Below are 27,731 nucleotides of genomic sequence, written 5' to 3'. Positions count from 1 at the left end.
AGGACTATAGATGGACACCCCCCACACACACAGTTCTATGCTGTGCTGTGGATTGAACTCGGAGTCTGGTGCATATCAGGCAAGCACTTTACTATCTGAGCCATATCTCATGCCCTAAAATGACATATTAAGCTATAAGTCCCATTCACACAGATTACTCCTTGAAAATGCACATCTATGACCATGACCAGCTTCCTGATTCTGTGATATGCATGCACTCTTGTTGAGGGAGCTGTGAGCCACTTCCTGCCACCCAGCTCCCAGCTGCCTGGCTAGCTTATGCCCCAAAATAACAACACACAAATTGTATTCATTTAAACACTGCTTGACCCATTAGCTCTAGCCTCTTACTGGCTAACTCTCATATCTTGCTTTAACCCATTTCTAATAATCTGTGTAGCATCACAAGGTGTGCTTACGGGGAAGATTCTAGCCTATGTCCATCCTGGGTCGGAGCTTCATCGTGACTGCCCCAGAGAGGAGAGACATGGTAATTACTTCACTTCCTCTTTCTCCCAGCATTCTGTTCTGTCTCCTCCGCCTATCTAAATTCTGCCCTATCAGGCCAAGCAGTTTCTTTATTAGACCCACCTACATCACACTCTGACCCTTCTGATACCCTAAGTCAAAATAAACCCTTCTTTCTATAAGTTGGCTTGGTCATGGTGTTTTCTCACAACAGCATGAAAATAACTAATACTCTCCCCATTGAAACTCTTTTCCCCTAAACCTTTCCTTCCAGACATTCCCCAAGCCTTAGCACGAAGCCCCAGTGAGCACTAAGCTATTTTCTGCTTATATGATTGCCTTTCACTTCACAGAAGCAGAACTGTTGAGCTGATGTATTTTTGTGACGTCATACGTTTCCAAGGTTCATTTTTTTCTGCTTGATAATATTCTATAGTATGGATAATGTATTGTTCAGGTTCCAATCGTTCTTCCATGTTTTTTTTTAATTTGATGTTTTATTTTGAAATTTTCCTATTCATATTTATTGTTATTAGTACTTACATACTTAAAGCATTGACATTTTCTCTGGGGACTGCCTTAGTTAGATCATATACATTCTTGAATGTTTTTTGTTGTTTAATTATTTTAGGTAAGGTCTCATGTAAGTCAAGTAATCTTTGAACTAGCTATGTAGACAAGAAGGCCCTTGAATTTCTTTTTCTTTTTTTTTATTCTGAGGATTGTATTTTATTGATAACCAATTTCTTGTTTATTTTATTTTTGTGAACATATTTGTTTTTTTTTAAATTTATTTATTTATTAAAGATTTCTGCCCCCCCCCCGCCACTGCCTCCCATTTCCCTCCCCCTCGAGCAAGTCCCCCTCCCTCGTCAGCCCAAAGAGCAATCAGGGTTCCCTGCCCTGTGGGAAGTCCAAGGACCACCCACCTCCATCCAGGTCTAGTAAGGTGAGCATCCAAACTGCCTAGGCTCCCACAAAGCCAGTACGTGCAGTAGGATCAAAACCCATTGCCATTGTTCTTGAGTTCTCAGTAGTCCTCATTGTCCACTATGTTCAGCGAGTCCAGTTTTATTCCATGCTTTTTCAGACCCAGGCCAGCTGGCCTTGGTGAGTTCCCGATAGAACATCACCATTGTCTCAGTGTGTGGGTGCACCCCTCGCAGTCCTGAGTTCCTTGCTCGTGCAAATGGACGAAAATAGAAAACGCTATCCTGAGTGAGGTAAGCCAGACCCAAAAAGAGGAACATGGGATGTACTCACTCATAATTGGTTTCTAGCCATAAATAAAGGACATTGAGCCTATAGTTCATGATCCTAGAGAAGCTAAATAAGAAGGTGAAGCCAAAGAAAAACATATAGGCTTCCTACTAAATATTAACCTTCATCAGCCGACGAAAGGAGACAGAGACAGAGAACCACACTGGAGCACCGGACTGAAATCCCAAGGTCCAAATCAGGAGCAGAAGGAGAGAGAGCACGAGCAAGGAGCCCTTGGATATCTTATCCTACTATCTCTACCTACCAAGTGCTTGAACTATAGATACGCCCCATTACACTTGGCTAATGAGTTGTGTTTTTACTGTCTGAATTTCCAAAGCATTTGATCTTTGACTTAATTTGTTTGATAAACTGTATCCAGGTCTTTCAAAAATATTAGTTAATTGTGATTTGTCATCTGTTATTTGATACATAGAGACTATAACATAGTTTTGCAAATAATGAAATAGAGCTTCTTCACTGTTAGGAATGTGTACTTGAAATTAAAGCTCTCTAGAAAGGTAATCAGGGAGAGGTTTCAGCTTTTTGCACATGTGCAACGGAAGCTTGCCCACTTGACCAAGGAAGGTACCCAAGTTCTAATCGTTGATCACATGTCTCCAATCTAATTGTTATTTACTAGATTCTCTCCTAATCCTAGCTGTTGTTAGTTCTAAACCCAGAGAAAAATTATCTGATGACCTCAACTGTTGTAACCCGTCATTTCTCTTTCTTTCCTCTGAGCGAGGCAGCCCAGTGACTTCCTAAAATTCATCTCATTCTCTTTTGAAACTGGCAGAAATGGCTGGCTGTAAATTCATAAAGAGAATCAACACCTTTCTGCTGCCCCTTCTGGTTTCATGAACACATGGTTTGACTTTCTTCTTCCTGTGACTGCCAAACAGCTGACTTCCCCTCCCTGTCTCATCTTCCTTGTCAATGCTGTGTGGTTACCACACAGTTACCACTGAAGCTCTTGGGCTCCTGGTCGGTTGTATTCCCTGAAAAAAGAATTGTAATGGTGAGCACAATGTCTGTTACATAAAGAAAACTGTCTTGTAAAACTCCCATAAGTGGACTCCAGGATAGGCTTGTATCCCCTTAATATTGGTATCCTTGAGCTACTCACCCTATACCCCATGCTGAAGAGCAGTGCTGGAATTCACTGAGGGTGGGCTTGACTCAAAGGTTCCTCTTATCTCTCTGACCACAGACTTTCATTAAAAAATTGACCTGGATTTTCAGCTCTTAAGAATTACAAACTAGTGTGTGAGACAAAATTTAAATGTCTTCCATCTAGTGTTTTCCAGTGTTTACAGTGAAAGAGTCCATGGGCACAACCGTATGGAGCATGGTCTGGTCCAGTCAGTACTCTGCAGCTTCCCACCTATGAGTCCCCTCATCACAGAGACCTTGTCTCAGTCAGGGTTACTATTGCATAATGAAAAATCAGGGCAGAAAGACGGTTGAGGAGGAAAGGAGCTGATTTGGTTTACTCTTCCACATTGTAGCCCATTACTGAAGGGAATCAAGGCAGGAACACAGGCAGACCAGGAACCTGAAGACAGGAGCTGATGCAGTAGCTATAGTGTGTGCTGTTTGCTGTCTTCGTCCCCGTGGCTTGCTTAACCTGCTTTCTTATAGAACTTAGAATCACCAGCTCAGCGATGGCCCCGCCCACCTTGGGCTAGGCACGCCCACATTTATCACTAATTAAGAAAATGTCCCACAGGCTTGCCAGCAGCCTGATCTTATGGAAGTGATTTCCCAGTTGAGGCTCCCTCCTCTCAGATGACTATGACTTATGAAGCTGACATAAAAGTAGCCAGCACAGACACCTTTCCTATGACCTCTTCTCTGCCCATCTCCTACTTGGCTTTCACCGGCTTCTGGCTCCTTTTAAGTAGCCCCCACACACGGTATAATCTGGGGCTTACAGTACCTGCTTCTGCCAGGATTTTAGTTTCACTTTTAAGTTTTCCCCCTTTTTCCTGATTTTGAATGATTTCTCATAAGAAAATGAAAAAATGTGCATTATTTAGCCATGTTTCTGATGTAACTATTTTAACCCTAGATCCTATTTGCAAAGAAAATCCCATTTGTTTTGGTTTTGAGTTTCTAACGTGTTGCGGAATCTAACTGACTCTCCGGGGTAATTTTCTTTTAACGTCTTAGATAGCAGAGGATTAGAAAGAAAATGAATTGCTCTGAAACCAAATAACTTCCTATTATCTATTCAATGTGGCTAACACATGGAATCACAGAAATACACACTGAAATACTTTAGATTCTGTTATTTTTCTAGAATGCTAGTGAGATTAAAGGGAGGGGAGTTGCACAAAGAAGTAGATGGTGTTCGCTTGTTTGCAGCATGAAGGACGACTAATTTTCACGCCAGGTAACACTCCCTAGAGCAGTGGTTCTCATCCTTCCGATTGCTGGGACCCTTTAATACAGTCCCTCAAGTTGTGCTAACCCCCAACTATAAAATTATTTTCATTGCTACTTCATAACGATAATTTTGCTATTGTGTGGAATCGTAATGTAAATATCTGATATGCAGGCTATGTGACTACTATGAAAAGGTCACTTGACACCCCCCAAAAGGGATCATGACTCACAGGTTGAGAGCCAGTGATCTCGATGTCCTTTGCACTACAGTGGACTTAACTGAATGTATAATTCATTTTTAAAATCTTTCTTTCCCTTGAGTCCCTTTCCTCCACCCAGAACACCTTTTTGGTTTCTCTTGTTTTGTTTTTTTGAGTTGTGGGCTCTCACTTTGTAGCCAGAGCTAACCTTGAATTCATGAACCTCCTGTTTCCCCATCTCAGACGCTGTGATTCCAGACCTGAACTACCACAGTAGGCTCTGAGTGTCTTTGGCCAATTAATACTAGCTATTTTTGGAGGGGAGTCACAGAAACCCTGAGAAGCATGCTGGAAAGGGAAGATAATTGAGGGCTAGCTGTCTTGGTTTGAGCAGGACGGCTGTCATTACTTCTACTGGACATCAAATCACAAAATGCGTCCCAGATAGTGTAATAAGTTGTACTGTCACCTTGTCTGATATGTGTTTCTTCAGCTGTCCATAAGTCATGTGTTTGGCAGTCAATCAGACTGACATTTCCTTAACTGCTTCCTGTCTCTGACTGCTCTATTCATTTCTTTGCTCACAATATTTTCTATAGATTTTCTTGCTTTTGAAGATTGTCTATGTAGGAAATTTATAACAGTGATACGTCTTGATTTGCATGCCACTCAATATATGTTGAATGAGGAAAATACAGCATATCCATCTTCACCCGGTAGTTTTCTCTAGAGCACAGTTTAAGCTGCAAATTTTAGGATCATGGTGCAGAATTGCAAATCACAACATAGGATACACCAAAAAACAAAATCCCTGTTCACTACTCTAAGATGTCATGATTCCTCTAAAAACCATAAAAGCTCCTTACAATGCCGCAGATATATCTAAGTGTTCTTGTCGGTTTAATGTATAAACTGCTAAATGACACTAGCTTGGCCTATACATCTTTTTGCCTATGAAATCTTAAAAAGGATCGTCAAATCTCTTTGCAGCATTTGCTTCTATTGGTTTTAATTTTTGAATGTGTCGGGGGACATAGCCGACTCTCCAGGGTAGTTTTCTTTTAAAGCCTTGGGTAGCTGAGGATTATGAAACTTAATAGAAAAGATATCTCTCTTCTTATTTGTACCACATTTACATCAGAAAATACAATAGCTGACAGCATAGCTGTGAACTACATTAATAATTCTGAAGCTTAAAGTTAATATATTCTGCCTTCTGGAGTCTTAACTAAACATTTTTAACATCTTTGAAATCTGCAAAGGAAATGTGTCTCTTGTCAAGCAACCAGAAGCTGGATTGGGCTCAGAATTTCATTGTTCTCATGTCAGATTCTTCTCATATTCAAAACCTTCTGCAATTGGTGTCATGCAAATGTCTAGTGAGAGTGTTCCCATTTAGCAGGTAGGCTTATAATTCCTCTGGAGACTGGCTGGTGTTGCAGAGAGCTAACCTGTCAATATGCATGATCACTCCCTCCTGATGGGTGCTTTTGAAGACTGAGCCAGGATGCTATTTCTCTTTATGGGCACGTTTGAAAGCCCTTGCTTTCCGCATTTATATTAGAGCGGCAGTAACAAAATGTAGGAAGATTCAACCCATCCATCAATCATAAAAGATCTAATTGTTTATAACATGTCAGACTATGCAAGTCACCAGATCAAAAAGATGAATCAAAAATAATCTCTGTCTAAGAAGTCCTCAGTCTCATGAGAGCTGGATACATTAATGGATCATTCTAGAACAGTGTGAAATGTGGTACTGAGGGGGGGAAAGTTTCTTTGCAAACTTCCACTTCCTCCCCATTCCTTCTAGACACAAGACTATAGAAACCCTAGTGAATAACCTGACCCCTTTGCTAGACAGGAAGCCTATGCCCTAACTCCACCTTTCTTCTGCAAGCAGGGATTAGGGTTCCCTGTGGTGGGGCGGGCTGAAGGGAACTGTGGCTTCTGATCTCATCTGAAGCTGAGAATTACTTTGACTACACAGAGTCTTTTGTGTTTACATGACTTTTTAATGACATATGTTGTATTATATTTAGTATTTTTTAAAAAATAGTTCAATCTTGAAAAAAAAGTCAAAATTAGTCTGTTGATTTTCTGTGAGTGCTTTTATATTTTTTATATAAAATCTTCATAATAACATAGTGAAGTAAAGACAAACATTTCTCATTTATTAAGTTTGAGTTTAAAAAGGAGTCTAAGAATTTAAAAAAGCTTCTGGTTTTAGAACCAGGACAGCTCCCAGATTTGGAACACTGTCTATTAGTTCAAGGTAGTCCAGTCCACGGACCAAACTGTGCTGCCCGATTTCACAACAACATCAGCGTTCTTTGTTTGACTCCAAGATGGATCAAGGTTTTGTAGAGCTTATATGTTTGAAGCAAAGTGGATAAGGTTTTAATTATGTTCTGCTAGTTTCTGAAATACTCTTCAGAATTTAATATTTACACTGTGAATCAGTTTTATCTAAAAAGAATTTTAATATCATCTGTTAATTAAATTTGTTCTTTGACATTTCCATTATGTATAAAATGCAGTTTAATCCTTCTCTGTAGTAGGAGCTGCAGGCCTCCTTTTCATCCCACCCGGCTCCCGCATGGCTAGCTTTACACCAGAAATAACAACACACAAACTGTATTCATTTAAACACTGCTTGGCCCATTATATCTAGCCTCTTCTCTGCTAACTCTCGCACCTGGACTAGCCCATTTCTAATAATGTGTGTAGCACCCCAAGGTGCGCTTACCAGGAAGATTCTAGCCTATGCCCACCCTGGATCGCGTCTGTCTGGGAGAGGGGAGCATGGCCTCTGAGCTCACTTCCTCTTCCTCCCAGCATTCTGTTCTGTTTACTCCTCCCACCAATGTTTTAACCTATGAGGCCAAGCAGTTTCTTTATTACTTAACCAATGACCTTCCTCCATCACTTCTTCTGCCCACTCCTGTGAACTTCCCCTCTTCCCAACAAATCTGTTTTCCCACATTCATGATTTTTGTTTTGTTATGTGATCCATTGAGTTTAAATAAAGCTGTTCTTATGGCCATGGGTCTGGAATTATCTGCTGGAGCCTGGTGGACTCACCAGTGAGTATGCAATTGCAGACAATGATTCTCTCTGTCATAGACTCTTCAGTAGGGAGAGCTAAGACTCCATGAATACGCTGCCTAGGTTTGTATCAACTTGACACAAGATAGAGTCATCAGAAAGAAGGGACCCCCCCCCCAGTGAGAAAATGTCTCCTTAAGATTGGGCTGTTGGCAAGCCTGGAGGGTATTTTCTTAGTGTTTGATGCCACTCCTGGGGTGGTGGTCCTGGGTTCTATAAGAAAGAAGGCTGAACAAGCCATGGAGAACAAATTAGTAAGCAGTACCCTTCCATAGCCTCTGTGTCAGATCCTGCCTGTTTGAGTTCCAGTTCTGACTTCCTTCAATGATGAACAGTGATGTGGAAGAGCAAGCCACATAAACCCTCTCCTCTCCAAGTTGTTTTTGGTCATGGTGTTTATCACAGTGATAGTAACCCTAATTGAAACAATGAGTTTCCTCTCCCTTCATCATACTATTGACAGGGCCAGTCTTGCTCAGGCTCCAGTGTGGAGGAATCATGGCAGCTGTAAATTTGAGATTTCAATGGCTATGTCATGCTCAGATAGTGGCACTGTATAGCTCTTCTCCCTGTTTTCCATCTCAGATTCTTTTGGTCCTTTTTTCTGTGATGTTCCCTGGCCTGGAATTCATTTGCATAGAACACCTATATTCAAATGCCTTTGGCCTTGAGCTAATTGCAGACCAGCTCCTTTTAGATTCATGTCTGAATGGAGACCTGTGAAAGATCCTGGACCTGACCAGGGCTTGCCAGTGACAGTCTTTTTGGTAATCCAAGTTGCTGTGTAAGCTACAGAGACAGGGTAGCACCTTTTCAGACACGGTTAAATTTACTCAATTTGAAAGAATGTAGGATTGTTTTGTTTTATGCTGATTTTTATGTTAAAGGTCTTATTCTTAGAGTTGATGGATGACTGTTTTGTTTTGGATGTTCTCTTCAAATACTTGAAATGGGTCCCACCCATTTCCGGGGAAGACTGACTGCTCAGGGAAGCGCTTTTGTTTGAGTGAGAGATCTGTCTATTCTCCACAGCTGTCTCAACCGCAGTGCTAATGGCATGTGTTTCCAGTTGTTTCTTTTTGTGGTGGGCACTTACCCAAACATCATGAGAGTTCAGCAGCGTTATTGGCAGCTTCTAGCTCGATCCTGGCCGCATCCCACTCTACCTAGACTCCACAACTAAAACTGTGATTGGTTTTGCTTTGGAGGCAGAGCCTTGCTTAGGCTGTCTTCACACACATCAGTCCTCTGCCCTCGGACTCCAGGAGCCAAGATTACAAATATGTGCCTTATGTGTTGTTGAACTCAGCTTAGAGCATCGGTGACACCGGCTCTTTAAAATGAAAATGTGTGGGAAATGAGGGTGCTTTCAGTGAGGGTGTGTGGGCGAAACTCGTTGAGGCTGGACCCCGACATTAAGGTGCTGGGGATACAGGGTGTGCACATCAGAAATATAAAACTGGACCCAATCTCACCAATCACACACACACACACACAAAAAAAAAAAACAAAAACACAAAAACCCGAACAAACAAACAAACAACAGAAAGCAAACAAGCAAACAGAAAACAGCTGCAAATGGATGAAAAATTCCAGTGTGGTAGCATGTGCCTGTCGTTCCAGCGTGTAGGAGCCTCAACCAAAACAACCAGGAGTTTTAGACCAGCCTTGTCTCTAAAAACACAAAAACAAAAATACTTTTAAAAAAATTAAAGAATTAATTATAACATGTGAAGTTTTAAACTACTAGAAGGAAAAAAAATCAGAAAAATGCTTCAAGACATTGAAGTGGGCCAGGAACTTTTTAAAAGAAGGCAACCCACCCCCTGCCTTGAAAAAAGTCACAAACCCAAAAGTAGACAAACTCGATTATATCATCTGAAAAACTTCAGCATAGCAGTGGAGACAGCAAAGCAAGCAGAACATATTAATCAACTATTCATCTCACAGAAGGTCCATGTCCAAAATATACAAGAAACTCAAAACCTCAATAACCAAAAACAAAATAATGCAACTTAAATAGCAATGGACCTTTTACGGATATTTCTCAGTCATACAGATGGCCAACAGATACACAAATGCCCAGCCTGTATTATGGGTGGATCCGTAATGTGAGGTCATAGGGAGCTGGGGATGCTTCTGCTGATGAAGTGACAGCAAAGAGGGATTCTGGGTGCCAAAATAACATAAAACACCCTCATAACTGGAAGAAATTGGCCAAATTGAGGTTTCCTTTCTAATTGCTTAGTTATGTCAATTTCTGCAGAGGCAGGGAGTAGCTGAAGGTAGACTCCGTTAGGCTTATTCCCCAATGCAAGTTTGTGCCTGTTTCAAATGCAGCCAAACAAAAGGTAGCACCATTTCAGTCTGCTTTCTGTTGCTCCGACAAAATACTGGTGGCTGGATGCACTCATTGTTTTCTTTGTGACTCTGGTGGTTTGAATAGATTTGGCCCCATAGACTCATGTGTTTGAATGCTTGGCCCATAGGGAGTGGCACTATTAGGAGTAGTGGCCTTGTTGGAGTAGATGTGACCTTGGAGGAAGTGTGTCACTATGGAGGCAGGGTTTGAGGTTTTCTAAGCTCAATTCTGGCCATTGTAGCACAGTCTTTCTTTCCACTGCCTGTGGATCAAGATGTAGGACTCTCAGCTCTGTCTCTGGCACCATGTCTGCCTACACACCACCATGTCTTACCACGATAATAATGGACTAAACCACTGAAGCTGTAAGCCAGTCCCAATAAAATATTTTGCTTTATAAAAGTTGTCATGGTCATGGTATCTCTTCACAGCAATAGAAACCCTAAGCTTCTGTGATCAAAGACCTGACGAAGGCAATTTAAGAAAGCTTGTTATGTCACACAGTTCAGGGAGATACTGTATATTATATAAGGGAGGTATGGGACAGGGGATAAGGGAATGAGAAGGGGTTAGAACATGAACTGACTGGTCATCGTACATCCTTAGCTGGAAATGGAGAAGACAGGAAACAGGGCCTAGATGTCAAACCTTAGGGCCAACTACAATGATTGTAAGAACCCACCTCCTAAAATGTTCTATAATTTTCCAAACAGTTGAGGACCAAATGTTCAAACACATGATCCTATGGTGGAATTTCATACTCAAACCACAATTCTGGGTAATTTATAAAAAGAAAGCTCATAGCTCTTAAGGTTGGAAGTTCAAGACCAGGTGATTGCACCTGCCAAGGACCCTAGGCCTCGTTACTGCATGGCCAAGCAGGAGGAACAGATAAGAATAGGAGAGGCAAGTGTAAGGGGCGTAAATTCTGCTCTCAATGTAGCTAATCCAGTCTCTCAAGAACGAGAGTTCATTAGTATTACCAAAACTCTCTTCATTATGGTTTCTATTGCTGTGAAGATGCACCATGACCATGGCAATTCTTATAAAGGAAAACATTTAACTGGGGTGGCTTACAGTTCAGAGTTTAAGCCATGATCATCATGGTGGGACATAGGGGGGGGTGGAATGCAGGCAGACATGATACTGGGAAAGAAGCTGTGAGTCCTACATCTTGACCCAAAGACACAGGAAGTGAACTGAGACACCCAACAGAGCTTGAGCATAGATGCCCTCAAAGCCCACCTCCACAATGACATGCTTTCTCTAGCAAAGCTGCAGCTCCTAGTAATGCCACTCCCTATGAGCTTGTGAGGGCCAATTACATTCAACCTGCCACGCTAACCCAGTAAGGAAAGGTTCTAATACACCTATCTCAAAGACCTAATTGCCTCTTCTCAGGCCGATCTCCCAGCACTGCCACTGAGGAAATCTAATGTATACCTGAGTTTCAGAAGGAATATACCATTTTCAAATCTCACCAAGCGGGGCCTTATGAGTCTCAGCTGAGTAAACCGATGGTTGGATGTGCTTTTGAGTATCCCATGCCCAGACCCCATCTTGCATCCCTGAGGGTCTCTTCTTCCTTTATGCAATCTAAAACAGCTATAGGAAAATTTACTTCTCTTGTCAACTGCAGCACTTTCTTGTCATTTATCATACCAAATCGCTCTTTCTCTTCCCCCCTCCTTTTAAAGTTAGCCCTAACCTCCTCTTAGCCAAGATGACTGGAATACATCTTCCTCTTCCACAAATACTTTAAGAAGTGGGGCTTTGTGGCTAGAAAGTTGGCTCAGCAGTTAAGAGTACTGGCTGCTCTTTCAGAGGTCCTGAGTTCAATTCCCAGCAATCCCATGGTGGCTCACAATTATAGTGGAATCTGATACTCTCTTCCGGCATGAACTCATACATGAAGATAAAGCACTAGAACACTCGTGTACATAAATAAATCTCTAATAAAAAAAATGAAGTGGGTCTTTGTCGCTTGGTTTTTAGCTGGTGATTATCAGTTTCCTTGGGTGTTCTTTGGAAACTGGGACCATGCAGGTTATCAATCATGCATCCTGCCTTGTTTGAGAAACAACATAATTAAAATTCACGGTAGAGAGACTTTCTAAAGTGACAAGTTGCTTTTTAAAGCTATTCCCATATCTTATTTCTGAATTTACTGTCAGTAATTAATTTACATTATTAAATAAGATTCAGTTCACTGGAGCTACTGAATAATTACTGTGTTAGTTAAGTAGTGTTTCTGTGACAGTGTAAGTTTTATTGAATGTGTCAAGTTACTTTTAGGGAGTAGTCTCAGAGTTCCTTGAAAAGGGGTGAGAAATACATCATCCATCATGAATTTGACAAATTTATGATTAAGAGAATAGCATGAAATATATCAAATTTAAAGTTTTTAAAAATCAATGCATGGTCAATAAGGATTTTTCTAGTAATGTTTTAATACTTTTTTCCCTGAAGGCACCGTGACAGAGAAGCTTTCCCCAAAGATTATGATATAGAGGGTCCTGAGACAGTGAAAAAACTGTGTAATTCAACATATTGGCGGTTTGGAACTGACTGTCCAGTAAGTAGTTGTTGTTAATTTCTTTGTCTGAAATCTTTGTCATTCTGAAACAGTGAAAAGGATTTTCTCCCAATGTTGTTAGTCATTAGTGACATTCATTCGGTCGCTTGGTTGCAGTACACTTAGCAAGCCTCTTAAGGTTATTGGCTGAATTAGACGCAACAAAGTGCTTAGCATGCTGCCTGACTGTATTAGTTAGCTTTCTGCTGCTAATAAAAAAAAAATAACTGATACAGGCTTCGTTGAAGCAAAGACATTTATTTCCATTCCCAGTTCTGGAGGTTTATGTCCAAAATCAGGTCACCCCATTGGTCTGATAAGTGCGGCATGTCATTGGGGGGAATGCATGTCAGGGTAAGTAGCCACATTTTAGGTCAGGAATAAGAGGGAAAGTGAAACCGGACCACCCAATTTCTTTTGAGAGTATACCCTCAGTGGCCTAATGGCTCCCTATCAAAGGAGTCGCTCACCTCTTAAAGATCCCCAGTGCCTGGCAATTCTACCAGAGTGGGAAGATGCGGTGCTATGCTACAGCCCCAGGATCTTGGTGGGACAGTAGCATCTTGCTGGATACCTTCCATCTTCCAGAATAATCCTGTGAAACGGGTTTATCTCCATTTTATAGCGGCAGGGAGAGAGTCTCCTGAGAGTTGAGTTGTTCATTCATTGTCACACAGCCAGGGAATGGGAAGGTGAAGTTTGAACCAAGGTCTCTGAATGTTTTCCTTTTTATATACTTTTCTCACGGTAGGTGTTACAAGAAATTAAACCTGCTATTAATAGGATCACAAAATTTTTGGCATCCAGTCACAGAATATGCATTGTCTAAACAGTTCCTATTTGAACCAGGCAGAGGAGGTTAATGCTTGTAAGCCTGAGTATCTGTCTAGTCAACACAAACTTAGCAGCCCAAAAATTCCTCACTTGCCATACAATGGCAGTAGCTTTGGGGCTAAATAAAAGCCCATTTCAGGGGATAGAAGAGATGATTGAGTGATTGGGAGCATTTGATGCATGTCATAAGGACCAGTGTTAAGATCTCACTACCTGTACAACAAGCGGGGCACCTGTCACTCACCTGTAACTCCAGCTCCGGGGGAGACAGAAACAAGATCAGCCTTGCCAGAAAGAAAGAAGTGAACTCCAGTAGCAGTGAAAGACCTTGTCCTTGTTTTGCCCAAAGTTTTGGCAGAGGCCTAAGTCTGGAGTGCTGTTTTTTTTTTTTCCTAGCTAGTATTTCATGTAGTCCAGGCTGGCCTCACACTTCCTATGTGGCTGAGGATGACCTTGAGCCTCTGAGCTTTCTTTCCATCTCCCACTATACTCAGCTATGAATGCCCTTGATATTTGTCCAGAAGCACAGAACCTAAGAAGCTGGTCTGCCTAGGGAGGACCAAACCAGAGTAAATCACTATTGGCTGTTAGGTTTTTGGAGAGGCTGCCAAACTATTTGAAAGGGGATTCATTTACCTGAGGATTGCTAGTTCAGAGAGACGTGTGTCCTGATATTTCAAAAATGTTGCCGGGCGATGGTGGCGCACGCCTTTAATCCCAGCACTCGGGAGGCAGAAGCAGGCAGATCTCTGTGAGTTCGAGACCAGCCTGGTCTACAGAGCTAGTTCCAGGACAGGCTCCAAAGCCACAGGAGAAACTCTGTCTCGAAAAAAAAAAAAAAAAAAAAAAAAAAAAAGTAGGACCCTCGTCTGTGACACTACCTTGAGAACTTTAGGGAGGGGTGCTATGCCTAATGTGGCAGAACGGAAGCAAGATGGAGCCAGCTGCTTTCAGAGTTGCCAAGTATCTCTAAATGTGTTGGCCTGGACGAGTCACAAGATAAAACCTGCTGGAGTCCTCTGAGAAAAACTGTCGGACTGGGGAAGAGAGCCAGCAACCTAGCACAGGAGACACACTAAATGCCAAAGCTCAGGAGAGGAATTGCTGTTGCTGCAGCGCTAGGCCACAGGACTGACGGTGTGCTGTGGCATCTTCCTAACCGACCGCACTGTTTCCAGAGTCCAGTCAGAGGCATGTGGTGACAGCAGGAAGAACTGTCTGGTGTTGCCATGCTGGGAAGGAAGAGTGAGAGAGTGATTGTAAGCCCTCACCAGGTAGCAATAGGATAATATAGAAGAATAGAGGGAGGGGCCAAGAAATATGCCTAGTCAGTCTTGGTCCCACTGTGTCCTGTTGATCATGATCTCAGGTCTGGCTCCATGAGGTCCTGCTGTCACAAGGGAAATCATTACAGCAGGACGTGTGGTAGTTCACTTCCAGTCATGAAGTGACCACTTCTGCCTGGAAGTGGGGGCCAGACTGTTAGTCATAGCGCGTAGGCAGCAGGGCTACTACTGTGGGGATTTGAGATAAGCTGGGAAGGACTCAGATCATAAGCTGTGGCAGTAAAACATAATCGGTCAAGACAATGTCTGAGTCTCCCCCTCAGGGAAAGAAATGATGAATGAGTCTGTCTCAATTTGGGCTTAAAGGCTATCTTCTAGCAAAGACAGACTAGGTTCATTGCTTTTTATGATTAGACCTCTGTTTCTCAAGCTCTGGGCTATGCTACACCTGTAACTTTAACTACAAATGGCTCTGTTCTCCCTGCCTGTTGGTAAACTTGCCAAACCTCCATTTGGAAACCACCTACCCCTGAGCTATGAAAACCTTATCTTCCCCACAACCAGTACTGACATCTTGCACTCCTGCCTTAGGGGGAGGCAGTTCATGTACATGAATAAAAAGCTTGCTTTAATTCATTGCTTGCTTTAATTTGCCATGGTGATTTGGGTCTTTCTCCTCACATCTTTGGGACCAACATAAAGAACGTGTTAGAAGGTGCTCTGGCTCCCTTGTTTGAGCCTGGGAAGGAGTGGATAGGAGGCCAGAGGTGGCACTCTGCCCGTCGCCAGCAAGTAGCAACTGGAGATCCTTAGTTAAAGAATGCCCAAAAGCAATCTCAAAAATGTCCTAGGAGAGGAGTTGATTTTGAATGTCAGCCAAACCCATGCACCGTGGCTCTTGTCAGGGGAGTAAGGGCCATTTAACATGACATCTTTCCACCCAGTCTCTCCCCTTCGGCTAGACCTGGCCGGCATCCATGAGTAGGGAGGTGAGAGGGCAGAGCTCTGTCCTTGTGGTCCTCTGCTCCCAGGCCTGTAGCTCTCAATTGAGAAAAGGGGGTATTTGGTGTAATAGATAGAAGTGTTGATCTCACTGGACTGGGTACTTTCATAAATGGAATTATAATCTTTTGGATACTTGAATGTTGACTGAGGTTTCTGTCCCGCCAGATCCCACAGCCTTTCAACCCCAAAGTAACACAGAGAGGTCTACATTAATTATAAACTGATTGGCCTATTAGCTCAGGCTTCTTATTAACTAATTCTTACATCTTATACTAGCCTGTAATTCTTGTCTGTGTTAACCATGTGGCTTGGTACCTTCCATCAGCAAGGCATTCTTATCTTGCATCCTCTCTGTCTGGAGGATGACTGCAGACTGCATCTTCCCTCTTCCCAGCATTCCCCTGTTCTCATTGCCGGCCTCTACTTCCTCTCTTGTTGCCCCACCTCTACTTCCTGCCTGGCTACTGGCCAATCAATGTTTTATTAAAAATAATGCAAGTGACCGGATAAAAGACCATTGTCCCACAGCACTTGAAGGGCCCAGAAATGCTGCAATACTATCCTAAGACTTCTATCAAACTAAAGATGAAAAAGCAGCGGGTGTGGTGGGCTAAAGGGGCAGCTTGGCCAAAACAGTTTTGTGGTTCTTCCTGTCAGAGTTCAGTGTGATAGCTCAGTTCAATAGGAAAAGTATCTGGTTTCATTTTTTTGTATGACTCAGGCATGTAGCATCTGTGACCTGTATTCTACCAGAAGAAAACTGAGACCATGTGAAATCGATCGCTGTTCATGGTCAAATATCTAGACAGTATATTCAAGTTGGTACTAAAGTCTAATGTCTGAAATTTTGCTGCTGAAAGGACCAGCTGCGGGGAATCCACGGAATTGGCGAACTAACCACTCACTTGACTTTTCTATCTGAGGGAGTAAAACTTAATTCTCTGGGGCCAGCGAGAAAGGGACACACACACACACACACACACACACACACACACACACACACACAATTTCCTCCATGTCAGGATCTCAACTTGGGTGCTGATTCTTGACAATCTGACAGCAGGTCAGAGAAGCCGAAGAGGAGATGCAGAGCAAGTGAACTGCTGGACAGACAGACACACGAGGGCTTTTCTGAGGGGCAAAGTTTAGCTCCTCACTTTGTCATTTCCCATGCTTGTGCTTTATTCTTTTTCTGTTCTTCAACTCTGGTGTTTCCTTTCTGTCTCCCTTGATGTCGTTTTTCTAGACGCTTCCTGATGTCTTCCTTCTGCATCTTTCCTCCTGTTTCCCTTCTCTCCTGTCTTTTTTATTCACCTTACAGCCTATAGATCCCAGGAAAGTCTTTTAAGGAGTATAAAAATTGAAATGTGGTTACATTCTATTTTTTAAGTGAATGATTTCAATTATTACAAGTAAAAGACAGCATGTTTTCCATATGCCTTACATGATTAAACATTTTACATATTACAGGTGAAAAGCAAGTTGTCTCAAGAACCCACATGCATTCATACCCAAGCAACTTGTTATAGATTTAACAGAGTGTAAGCAAGCAAGCTATTTTTCTCAGCCAGTTCTTTTGCTGGCAGGCTGCATTTTGCAGTTACAAAGAAAGGAACAATTACTTTATTATTTGTCTCAAAGGGTAATCTTATAAAAAAAATCTTAAAGGAACCACAAATCTAAACTTTTAAATATAAAAAACAACCTGTCAGCTCTCTTTTAAATCATCAGGGTGCATACCCATTCATCGACAGTTTTCTATATCAGGAAGCTGAAGGCAGAAATGGGTGCAAAGGAAATAATCATCACCTTTGATCAGCAATCCATCCTAGCAAGAAGGATACATTATACGGCAATAGTCAGGCTGTCATTGTCCTTGTTTCTTAACCTCAATGAGTTCCTCACTCAACTATGTGCCTTTCTAAACCTTAAATTGTTCCCCAAGGTTTTCTGCCTCAAAGCCATTAACAAAACGCCTTAACCAAACCTAACAATTCTACATGCCTAAATTCTTTCTAAGGGTGGTTGAATCATTAATCTGCTTCAGCAGCAAAATGTGGAAAAAGTCAATCACTATTATTTTAAGTATGAGTAACACTGCACAGTGAGGGGCTAGAAGTCCCCCGAGAGTTTTCATATGTCCCATAGATGATGAGGGATGTGGTGTGTGAAGGGCAACAATCAGAGCTGTGCTCAATAATGGCATGATGTCCTTAGGACTTTGCCTGTGCAAGGCTCACTCAGGCATGGCTGTGCCAACAACCCGGCCATTTTTCATGAGTTCTAATGCTGCTTGTTGGTCCCCTTGCATGACTCCTGACACAGAAATACTCTTTTAAGCTCTGCCACTTGCATTTATTTCACTGCTCCACAATGAGTTTGTTAGCTTGTTGATCTCCATACACTGCATCCTGACTGCTCTGTAATCTTGCTTGAAATAATACACATCTCCCCGCATATATCAAGTTCTCTATCTATCTATCTATCTATCTATCTATCTATCTATCTATCTATCTATCTATATCTATCTATCTAGTGATCTATCATCTATCTATCTATCTATCTATCATCTATCTATCTAGTGATCTATCATCTATCTATCTCATATATATGTATACATGTATATACATATGTATCACAATGTGTTTGGACTTTGATGTTTTGCACCTGAGCTTCAGCTTTGTCCCTGTCTCTCAAGTTATGTGTGCAAACACTCTGGCTAGCTCTTTCCCATCTGTTTTTCCCCACACTCCCAACCCAGAAAGCTTTCTTAGCATTTTCCTTTTTTTGCAAGATTTCTGCTGAGTGGCTGACTCTTGTGTCAAATAACATTTCTGTTTAGCTAATTAAAAGTCAGTATGCTTGAATTCCTTGGCTGCACAGATTACTGTGGGCATCAGTTATCTGTACGAGTTTCCAACAAGACTCTGTCTATATTTTGGATAAGGCTCCAAGAACAAAACAAATCTCACAAACTGAAGCTTGGGATCCAAGGTGCCCAAAGAGTAGTTTGAGAATTTGGGTAAGGCTCTACTCTAGGTTTCATCTGTAAAGCTCCTTATAGACACAGGGTTCTAGTGATCTACTCAAAGAAGCAGAAGAGGAGGGAACTGGCTATGTGATTCCTAGGGTAACCAGAGCTTGTGAGTCCAGCTCCTAAGATTACCTCCAGGGTTCAGGTCAGAAGCCACAACATACCAAAAGGAACTTAGAATAGTTCTAATCTGAGGGGTTATGGGATAACTCACACACATGTAGCTAGAGTCATGATCTTTATTCTTCTGTTAGCTCTAATTCTTCCCCTGTAGCCTCTAGCTCTCCTTTGTTCCAATTCTCTGTTTCAAATTTCCTCCACTTTTATGTTCACCTAACTTAAATACATTTTTTTAAAACAGGAGGCTTGAAGCAATAATAAAAAAATTACAAGGGCTGCATCTCATTGGTCAAAAGCACATTCATTTGGGTGGCGATAAGGGCAGAGTCCTTTGCCATGGCAACACAAAGTTTCAAGGTTTCCGGGGTAAGACTGGGTCCCGAGGGCAAGAGCGCACTGTCCAGTGAGACAAGCTTTGAGACTTGGTCATTTATCAGTCAAAGAACAGGCATGGTGTTTTTAGGATGCTGTGTGTTAGTAACCTTGGTTAGACACCTGCGTATGCACGAATTTAATCGGTCCTAATAATAAAAACCTAGAGTTTGATATTAGTGAGTAAAAGCTGAAATATCAGAGAAGCAGAGCAGCCAGTCACTAAAGTTCTTACCTATACAAAATCCTCAAACTGAAAGGGACTGAGCTCCTGTCTCTATGAATCCTCAGACTATCCTGTGTCTCCAAGTCCTCAGACTGAATGCTTTGAGCTCCTGTTTCCTCTTGTCTTATATTCATCTCTCTACCCAGCTATATCCCTTCCTGTCTCTATCTCCTTACTGTTGGGATTAAAGGCGTGTGCCTCCCAAATCCTAGGATTAAAGGTGGGAACCACCACCACTTGACTTTGTTTCTCTTTTAGACTGGATCACTTTAGTGTGGCTGAGGGTGGCCTTGAACTCACTGAGATCCACCTGTCTCTGTTTCCCAAATGCTGGGATTAAAGGTATGTGCTGCAAATTCCTGGCCTCTATGGCTAACTAGTGTGGCTAGCTCAACATGCTGATCTTCACGCAAGCTTTATTTGCTATAGCACAAACAAAATATCATCACAGCTGGGACTCTGACCTTGTGCACTAACTATACAGTTTTAAACTTATGATCCATTTACAGAAATATCTAATATAATTTGGACTTACCCTGAGGTAAAAATGAGCTAGTTGTGTTCAGTTAGTCTTAGAAGAGAAATTTTTATTTTCTTGTGTTAGTTTGAATGAAAAAAACAAAGTAGGCTATTAAGTGCCTTCCAGTCCTCATAGGACAATAGATCTAGTTATGAAGCATATCCTAGTATATTTTTTACATATCAAAATCATTCAGCTTAATGGGACGTCATCTTCCTGACCATCTATGTATATATGTGCCAATAAGACAGAGATGCAATCATGAGATTACACATCATATCAAATTAAATTGCACACTACAATGCAGGTATTGGGGAGACACTGTAGCTGCTTAAGCAAGTGCAAAATTACAGACAAGCTACAGTTTCCAGAGTTGGCGGTCCTGCAGGCCATGCCTGGGTGGGATTCTCCTCCATCAGAGAATCATTCCTCTGGTGGTTTGACATCTGAATACTAGTTATCACCTGCTGTATGCTTCCATGGCCCTCAACACTAGGAGTGGAGTAAGGATGTCCTTGGGCCAAGAAGTGGCTTTTGTGAGTCAAGTGTGTGCCACAAGGAAGGAAGAAATGACACGTGGTCATTTCGGAACCTGCCCTCCTGTGGGGTGGAAAGAAGACCATCTAGATTTCCAGCGGTAGAAGCAGGATATTATTTCATTTACACTTCTCAGAATTTTGCACAGGACTCCTGCACTGGCATAATTTCCATCCTCTCCCCCCTCTCCAACTCCTCCTGTTTTTTTCCCACCTCAAATTCATGACCTGTGGAACGGTATTTTAAAATCCTGCCAGAATCATCTTGTATCATGAGATATGAGACCTTTTATTCTTCCCAGAGAGGATCTCAAAGCTACCAATGAATTCCAAGAAGGTCATCTTTGAATAGTCATAAATGTCAGGAGTGGATGGTAAAGCATAGACACCCCCAGAGGAAGCAAGAACTTGATCGCACCCTGCACTGATTATTAAGTCTGTCTCTCTTCTGCCCCACATCCTGATACCCTGCCACCAGCACCTCTCGTCCCCACTCAGACAAGGGTGGTCTGGAGATCAGGGACCAATTCCAAGAGGGCAGGAAGACAACTATGCCCCCGGTCCCCACTGAAGCAGATCAGGCCAAAGCAACTCCAAGACAAAGATTCTTCAGCTTTAAATGAAATATGACCTTTGTATAAGGGACTGAGCATGAAACCTACTTAGCTAGACTCTTGGGAAAGAAACAGCCGGAGCTGGTAGCCAGAAAAGTCCTGGAGCTAGTTTTCTATTTCACCACACATAAGAGAGGACCAGCTCCTCCAAATGAATGAGGAGGGGTAGTGGCTGGAGGAGGAAGGATGCTTGTTTTTCAGTTGTTCCCAGGAAGAAGTCTTGTTTACTCAAGGACCAGTTACAGATTTGCATATAAAAGAGGAGCTCAGTCTCTGAACCCTCTCTGTTCTAGGTCATCACTTTGGGTTTCTTTGCAGATCACCAGCCACATTTCAGACTTAACTGTTGTCTGTCTCCTTCTACTAGAGTACATCTCTATAAATGTAGGATCATCACTCTGTTTGGTTCCTTTTAGAGCCCCAATTCCTAAAGCAGTGCCCAGCACATTGAGTCTGTACTCAATACATAATTATGGAAGGAAGGAAGGAAGGAAGGAAGGAAGGAAGGAAGGAAGGAAGGAAGGAAGGAAGGAAGGAAGGAAGGAGAAAAGGAAGGTAGGGAGGGAAGAAGAGAGGGAGGGAAGAAGAGAGGGAGGGAGGGGAGGGAGGAAAGAAGGAAGGAAGGATTACATTGATTAACTATGTTTGAGGCATCATCATCATAATTATTTTTATTATTATTATACTTATTAGTGTGTGTGTGTGTGTGTGTGTGTGTGTGTGTATACAAAAGGATATGCACACATACTTTTACCTGGTGAAGCAACTCTGACGTTGAAGTGGGAGTCACTGGATAAATAAAGACCACTTTTCAAGAGGTGGTTTGTGGTTCCCCTTAAACTAAAGATCTTACGTATGTGGAATTAAATAAAGTTTCAAGAAGAAAGTAAGACACTTTTACCAGAGGTTTGGAGAGGAAGGGTGGGAGTGGGGGAGGGTGGAGAGAGTGAGTAACTTGGTACCAAGTGCCAATAGGTAGGGGGAATGAGTGTTTGTGTCCTATTGCACAGAACCGAGTTCATAGCAATGGGATTTTGCAATAAATAAAAAGAGAAGGTTTTGCAAGTCTTTAAAGATACATTTGAGGCAATGGATATAATAATTACGCAGATTTGGTCATTGTACAATGCAATGAGTTGAAACATCACAGCCTATAAATTCATAAATTAGTATTTGTCTGATAAAAATATTAAAGACTTTAAAAAAATGACTAATATACTTAAATACGAACTATGTTGGTGGGAAACATGGCACTGAAGTTTAATGACTCTAAAGGGGGAATAAGAAGAAATAATTGTATCAGATCTCAGACACTTGAGTATAACTCACTTGGTTAGTTCAGATATTTGCCTTTGACTTAGTAGATGGTAATTTACAGTGTGATCTTAAAGATGCGTCTTGTGACTTAGCAGATGGCAATTTGACACTGCCATCTTAAAGATGCTATAGTCAAACTTTCTTTGAACCACCAACCCCCAAATAATGATATGGAGACTTCTTATTAGGAATAAAATCTGGCCTTAGCTTAGGCTTGTTCCCAACGAGCTCTTTGATTTTTTTTAATGACTTAATTTTTTTATTTTAGGTGCATTGGTGTTTTGCCTGCACACATATCTATGTAATGGTGTTAGATCCCCTGGAACTGGAGTTATAGACACCCAAATAGCTCTTAAAACTTAAATTAACCCATTTATATTAATCTATGTTCTCCACATGGCTCATTACCTCTCCTCAGTACTTATATATCTGATTTCCTCTGTGTCTCATTCCCCACAGAGTTCCTGCCTCTCTCCAGAATTCCCACCTACCCTTTCCTGCCTAAGTACTGGCCATTTATCTATTTATGAAACCAAGCTGAAGGTGTCTTTCTCCCTACGTTGGGCACCTAGTGGTGCTTTTAACTAAGTTTCTATAATTCTATTTACCAATAAAGATTTGGGAGTAAGATGTTGGAGTGAATACCTGTAGCTCAGAGAAGTCCAGTAGCAACTAGCTGGCCTTCCTTTTGGGCCAGAGAAAGTATCTCTCCAGCCATCCCAACCCCTCCCCCCAATAAAAGACCGTGAAACTCTTAAGTTCCTCCCCTACTTCTTCCTGTGTGTCTCTCTATCTATATTCCTGGCTCCTCCATACTCTCTAGGGTTAATTCCTGTCAACTAGTTACTGGCTCTGCCCCCCTGATCCAAGGTTGATTTTTTAAACTCAGTCTTGGGGTTTCACAATGTGATCAAATATCTTGCAACAAGATGCCTCTTGTCTTCCTGCCTAGATATCTGAAGGAAGCACACAAACCAGAATCTTACAGACAAATCCCTTGAAGTGCCATTATCAAAGCAAGGCATTGGGCAGTGGGCTGCTGAGCCAGGGCCACCTCTTGTTTCCTGACTCTGCATCCTCCTAATGTAAGGTTGATAGCAGCCTTCTGTGCATCCTCTCCTGGAACTCCTTTGGACCATCTTTTCTAGCATCAGTATAACTGTATCTGCCTTTCCTCTGAGGAGTTCTATATACATTTTGGCACATTGAGTGGTCCTTGTCTGATTTCTGCTGCATCTGTGGTTTTAATTCTTTTACCAAATATCTTCTCTGCAATTTCCAAGGATTTGGGACAGGGATGAAAGCAGGGCACCCATCATTTAGATCAGATCACTCACCTTTGATGTTCCATTTAGGCACCAGTCACCAAGTCTTAATTTAGCACTGGTATGAACTAGTTTTCTTTTTAAACATACACCAGTTTGTTTAAGCAGGGATAAGGGTTACAGTTCATTAATGGGACTTAAATGGTACGCCACAGACATACATACACGGTGGAACATGCACACATCTGGACTCTTTTGCCTCCTAAAACTATCTGTTTATATTGCTTCATGAAAGTATTCCTTCTATTATGCTTACAAAATCATTAGTTTTAGAGGTAGGGGTAACATGAGAAGAGCCATAGAGAGGAGAGAGGGGCTTGGAATAATACAAATATAATATTAATATATGAAATCCTTGAAAATTTAAATTTGAAAATTCAGCTCAGCATTGATTCACCTTCAACTTGCTTTTCCTCCATTGAGTCAGTGCCTACACAGATTAAGTCACAATTTATTCCTAATACTTATTTCCTTTATTTAAATATTTTATTTGTTTAAAATGATCTTACAGAGCAACATCTAGAGAGATGATAGCTCAGTGGTTAAAAGCCCTTGCTGGAACCAGGTTCAATTCTCAGTACCTACATGGCAGCTGACAACTTCCTGGAACTCGAGTTCCGGGAATTCATTACTCTGACCTCCACAGGCACCAAGCACACAAATGGTACACAGATAAACATGTAAGCAAAACACTTAAACATATCAAAATAAACAACCAAGCACACACACGGTATACAAACATGTAAGCAAAAACACTTACAGACATCAAAATAAACACTTAACCAAATAAAAAAAACAAAAGTAACGGGTTACATATGGTATTTTCATAATACTTAATTTAGCTATTTCTGTCTCCATCCCACATTCTCTCTTCATTTGTCTGCTTTCTCCACTGTTCCGTTTTGCCTCATTCTTTTCCTTCCCCACAGAGGTCTATTGTCTTCCCTGCACCTTTCCTTGGAGCTACTTCTTTTTTTCTTTATAATTTCATGGATTTCTTTCTAGTTTCCTGGCCTTTACATATTTACTCCCACCTAGATATAAATATTTAACAGCTATATGCTAGAATCTGCATATGAGAGTGAGCATATGGCATTTGTCTTTCCGAGCCTGGGTAACATTGATTAATACAATATTTTCCAGTTTCATCCAGTTCCTTGCTAGTTCCATTTTTCTTTGGGGCTGAATAAAATTCCACTGTATATACATAAAATAATATCTGGTACAAGTACCATCAATTTTATGGTCAGATCATAAAAAGCCTATTGGTCGTGTTCCAATAATTAGAATATCAGATTGAAGTGATGAATTTCATGTAAGGCCAAAGCTTTTCTCTGTTAAGGTATGTAAATCACTCTGGGTCTTGAACAGACTGTGGAAGGGAATGGGAAGGTGAAGTATAGGGTACAATTGACTGATTTTCTATTTTCCTCCCTGCTCTACTCCCCCCCCCCCACCACTCTAGACAACTGAACAGCTAGAAGGTGCTTTTGTAATTGTCTACTATTAATCCCTTAACCAAGACTATCTCAGGACAGGAAGTGATTTTTTTTTTTATATTTCAGGATGATCAGAGAACAAAATAGAGATTACCCAGGATTTATTTATTTTAGGGGCAAGAAAAACAAAATGAAACAGAACAAACAAAAAACCAAAATACATCTTATAAAAGCCTGCTTGAACAGGTAGCAGGGAAAATGAAGTTATTTTTTTCTGATTGTACTCTATGAATCTTATTTATTCAAATCAGTGTTGGTTTTATTGGTGGGGACTTTTCTAGGGTCCTTTAGGTCCTGAGTTAAACTAGATGTGGACTCAGAGCTAGGGTTTCTGCAGGCAGCTCAGCTGCTGAGAAACAAGAGTGGCCTTCTTGGTGTTCTGTTATCATTATTAATTAACTAATTACTTTATTTGTTTATTTTTTTGCTTTCTCAAGAGAGAATTCCTTTGTGTAGGCTTGGCTGTCCTGGAACAGAACTAGCTTTGCAGATCAGGCAGCCCTCGAACTCACTGAGATCCTCCTGCCTCTGCCTCCTGAGAGCTAGGATCAACGGCGTGTGCCACCACCAATGACTTTTTTTTTTTTTTAAATAGATAAAGCAGTCTGTATTTTTCCATTTTCTCCAACTCTTTAATTAGGAATATTCCATTCAATAGATTTTGATCATGTTTTCCGTTCCCTAAGTTCTGCCAGTTCTTCCCACTCCCTCTCCATCCAACTTTGTGTGTGCTCTCTTTCAAAAGCAAGCAAGCAAATGAACAGAAGCCACAAGGAACAAAAATAAAAACACAAGAAAAAAACAAAGATTAGCAGATAAATCCTACAAAACACAGAAACTAAAATCAACACAAATAGACAAAAGACCAATACGACAAAAGAATGCCAAAACACAGAAAAGGAAAAAGTACACAAAAATATCGTTGTGTTTCTTTTGCATTGGCCAAACTACTCCTGGGCATGAGTCCTGTCCTGAATTGTGGTTATTATACCTAGGGAAACTCTGTTGGAGAAAACCAGTTTTCCCTCTATCATCTATAGCAATTGCAAATAGTCCATGTGACTAGGGGTGGGATCCTGTGTCCACTTCCCTCTCTCAGTATGGGACCCTGTCTGGCTTGGATGTATTCAAGTATCAGGCATGCTGCTATAGTTTCTATGCATTCACGAATAGATCAGTCTTGTTGTGCCTAGAAGACACTTTCCTTGTACTCACCTATGACCTCTGGCTTTTACAGTCCATCTGCCTCCTCTTCTTCATGGATCCCCAACACTCTTAGGGGAGGGAGGAGTTTGATGAATAAATCCTATTTATGACTGAGTGCTCCAAAGTCTCGTACTATCTTCACACCGTCTAGTTGTGGATCTCTGTGTAACCTTATATACTTCCAAAAGCTTCTCTGATGCAAGGCACTTATCTATGGGTTTAGTAGTATATTCTTAGGAATCATTTTATTGCTATGTTCCTGTAGCAGAATTATAGTGGTAGAATTTCCTTAAGTCCTTGACCTATCTAATCTCAGGTTTTTGGCCCCATTAGCAGAATGTGTTTTATCTTATGGACTGGGCCTTAAATCCAATGGAAAGATTCTTGGTTACTATCATAACGTTTATGCCCCTGTTTCACCAGCTTGTTTTGCAGGCAGGTCAGTTGTAGGTGTTTGGGTTTGTAGCTGGGTGGATGATCATCTTTTTTCCTCCAGTAGTGTGCAGAGTAACTTCCAGTACCATGAATGTTAGTCAGTAAGGGTGAAGCTTCTAGTTAGGCACCAGCTTGATTTCCCTGTGTTCACTGACATTACATGTTGTCTTCAGTAATGGGGCCTTACCTACAGTTGTAGAGAGGAACCCAAAGCCTTGGCAATAGACTGTGATGTTTGGGGGTTCCATGGGGACTCCTGTAACCCATTCTTAGAACAGGAGGTTTTACTTGGTGGCATGAGATGTCTAGTTGGTGCATTTTCTTCCCTATTATTTGGTGACTTCACTTAGAGTCCTTCTATATATGTGTAATTTTTAAGATGCTTCCACAAGAGTTTTCCATATTATTTTTTTTTCAATTGGCGTTTAGTGTTAGTTATCCCTCCTATATTTCCTTCTTTACCCTTCTCTGTCACCCTCTCTATTTTCTAATTTCACCTTTATCACTCCATAACATTATATTTCAATTCCCCTTCCTAGAGAGATCCTCTACTCCCACCTGGTTCCTTACTAAGTGCCTGACCTCTGTGGTTATTCAGACTATAGCACACATAGGAAAAGTTTACAAGTTAACATCCACATATAAGAGGAAACGTACATTAAATTGCCTTTTGGGGTTTGGGTCACCTCATTCAAGAAGACTGTTTTTTTTTTTAGCTCTACCCCATTTGTCTGTAAATTTTATTTTTCATAGCTGAATAATATTCCATCTACATACCTGTACCACATCTCATTGTCTCTATGTCAGTTGATGGGTGTGTAGGCTGTTTCCAATCTCTGGTTATTATGAATGCAGAATATCCTTATGATTCTCTGGCTTTCCTCAGTCTCTGTTGTAATCCACCCTTTTCATTTCTAATTGTATTAATTTGGATATTCACTCTCTGCCTTTTGGTTAATTTGGCTAATGGTTTGTCAGTCTTGTTGATTTTCACGGAGAACCAATTCTTCATCTTTTATTTGTTTTGCTTTGTTTTTG

The 27,731-nt window shown here is 41.3% G+C and overlaps 1 protein-coding gene across 1 annotated transcript in view; it reads left to right on the top strand.

The window, feature by feature from the left end:
• The window catches only part of C8H9orf135 (chromosome 8 C9orf135 homolog), a 116,928-nt gene that overhangs the window by 33,325 nt on the left and 55,872 nt on the right, over positions 1–27,731 (top strand). The window contains exon 2 of the mRNA XM_005352070.1: positions 12,259–12,364. Within this exon, the coding sequence (XP_005352127.1) occupies positions 12,259–12,364 (106 nt within the window). The remainder of the gene's footprint in view (positions 1–12,258; positions 12,365–27,731) is intronic.

Source organism: Microtus ochrogaster, chromosome 8 (genome assembly GCF_000317375.1).
Source record: "Microtus ochrogaster isolate Prairie Vole_2 chromosome 8, MicOch1.0, whole genome shotgun sequence".
Taxonomy (NCBI): Eukaryota; Metazoa; Chordata; class Mammalia; order Rodentia; family Cricetidae; genus Microtus; species Microtus ochrogaster.
This window is presented reverse-complemented; position numbering and strand designations above follow the sequence as displayed.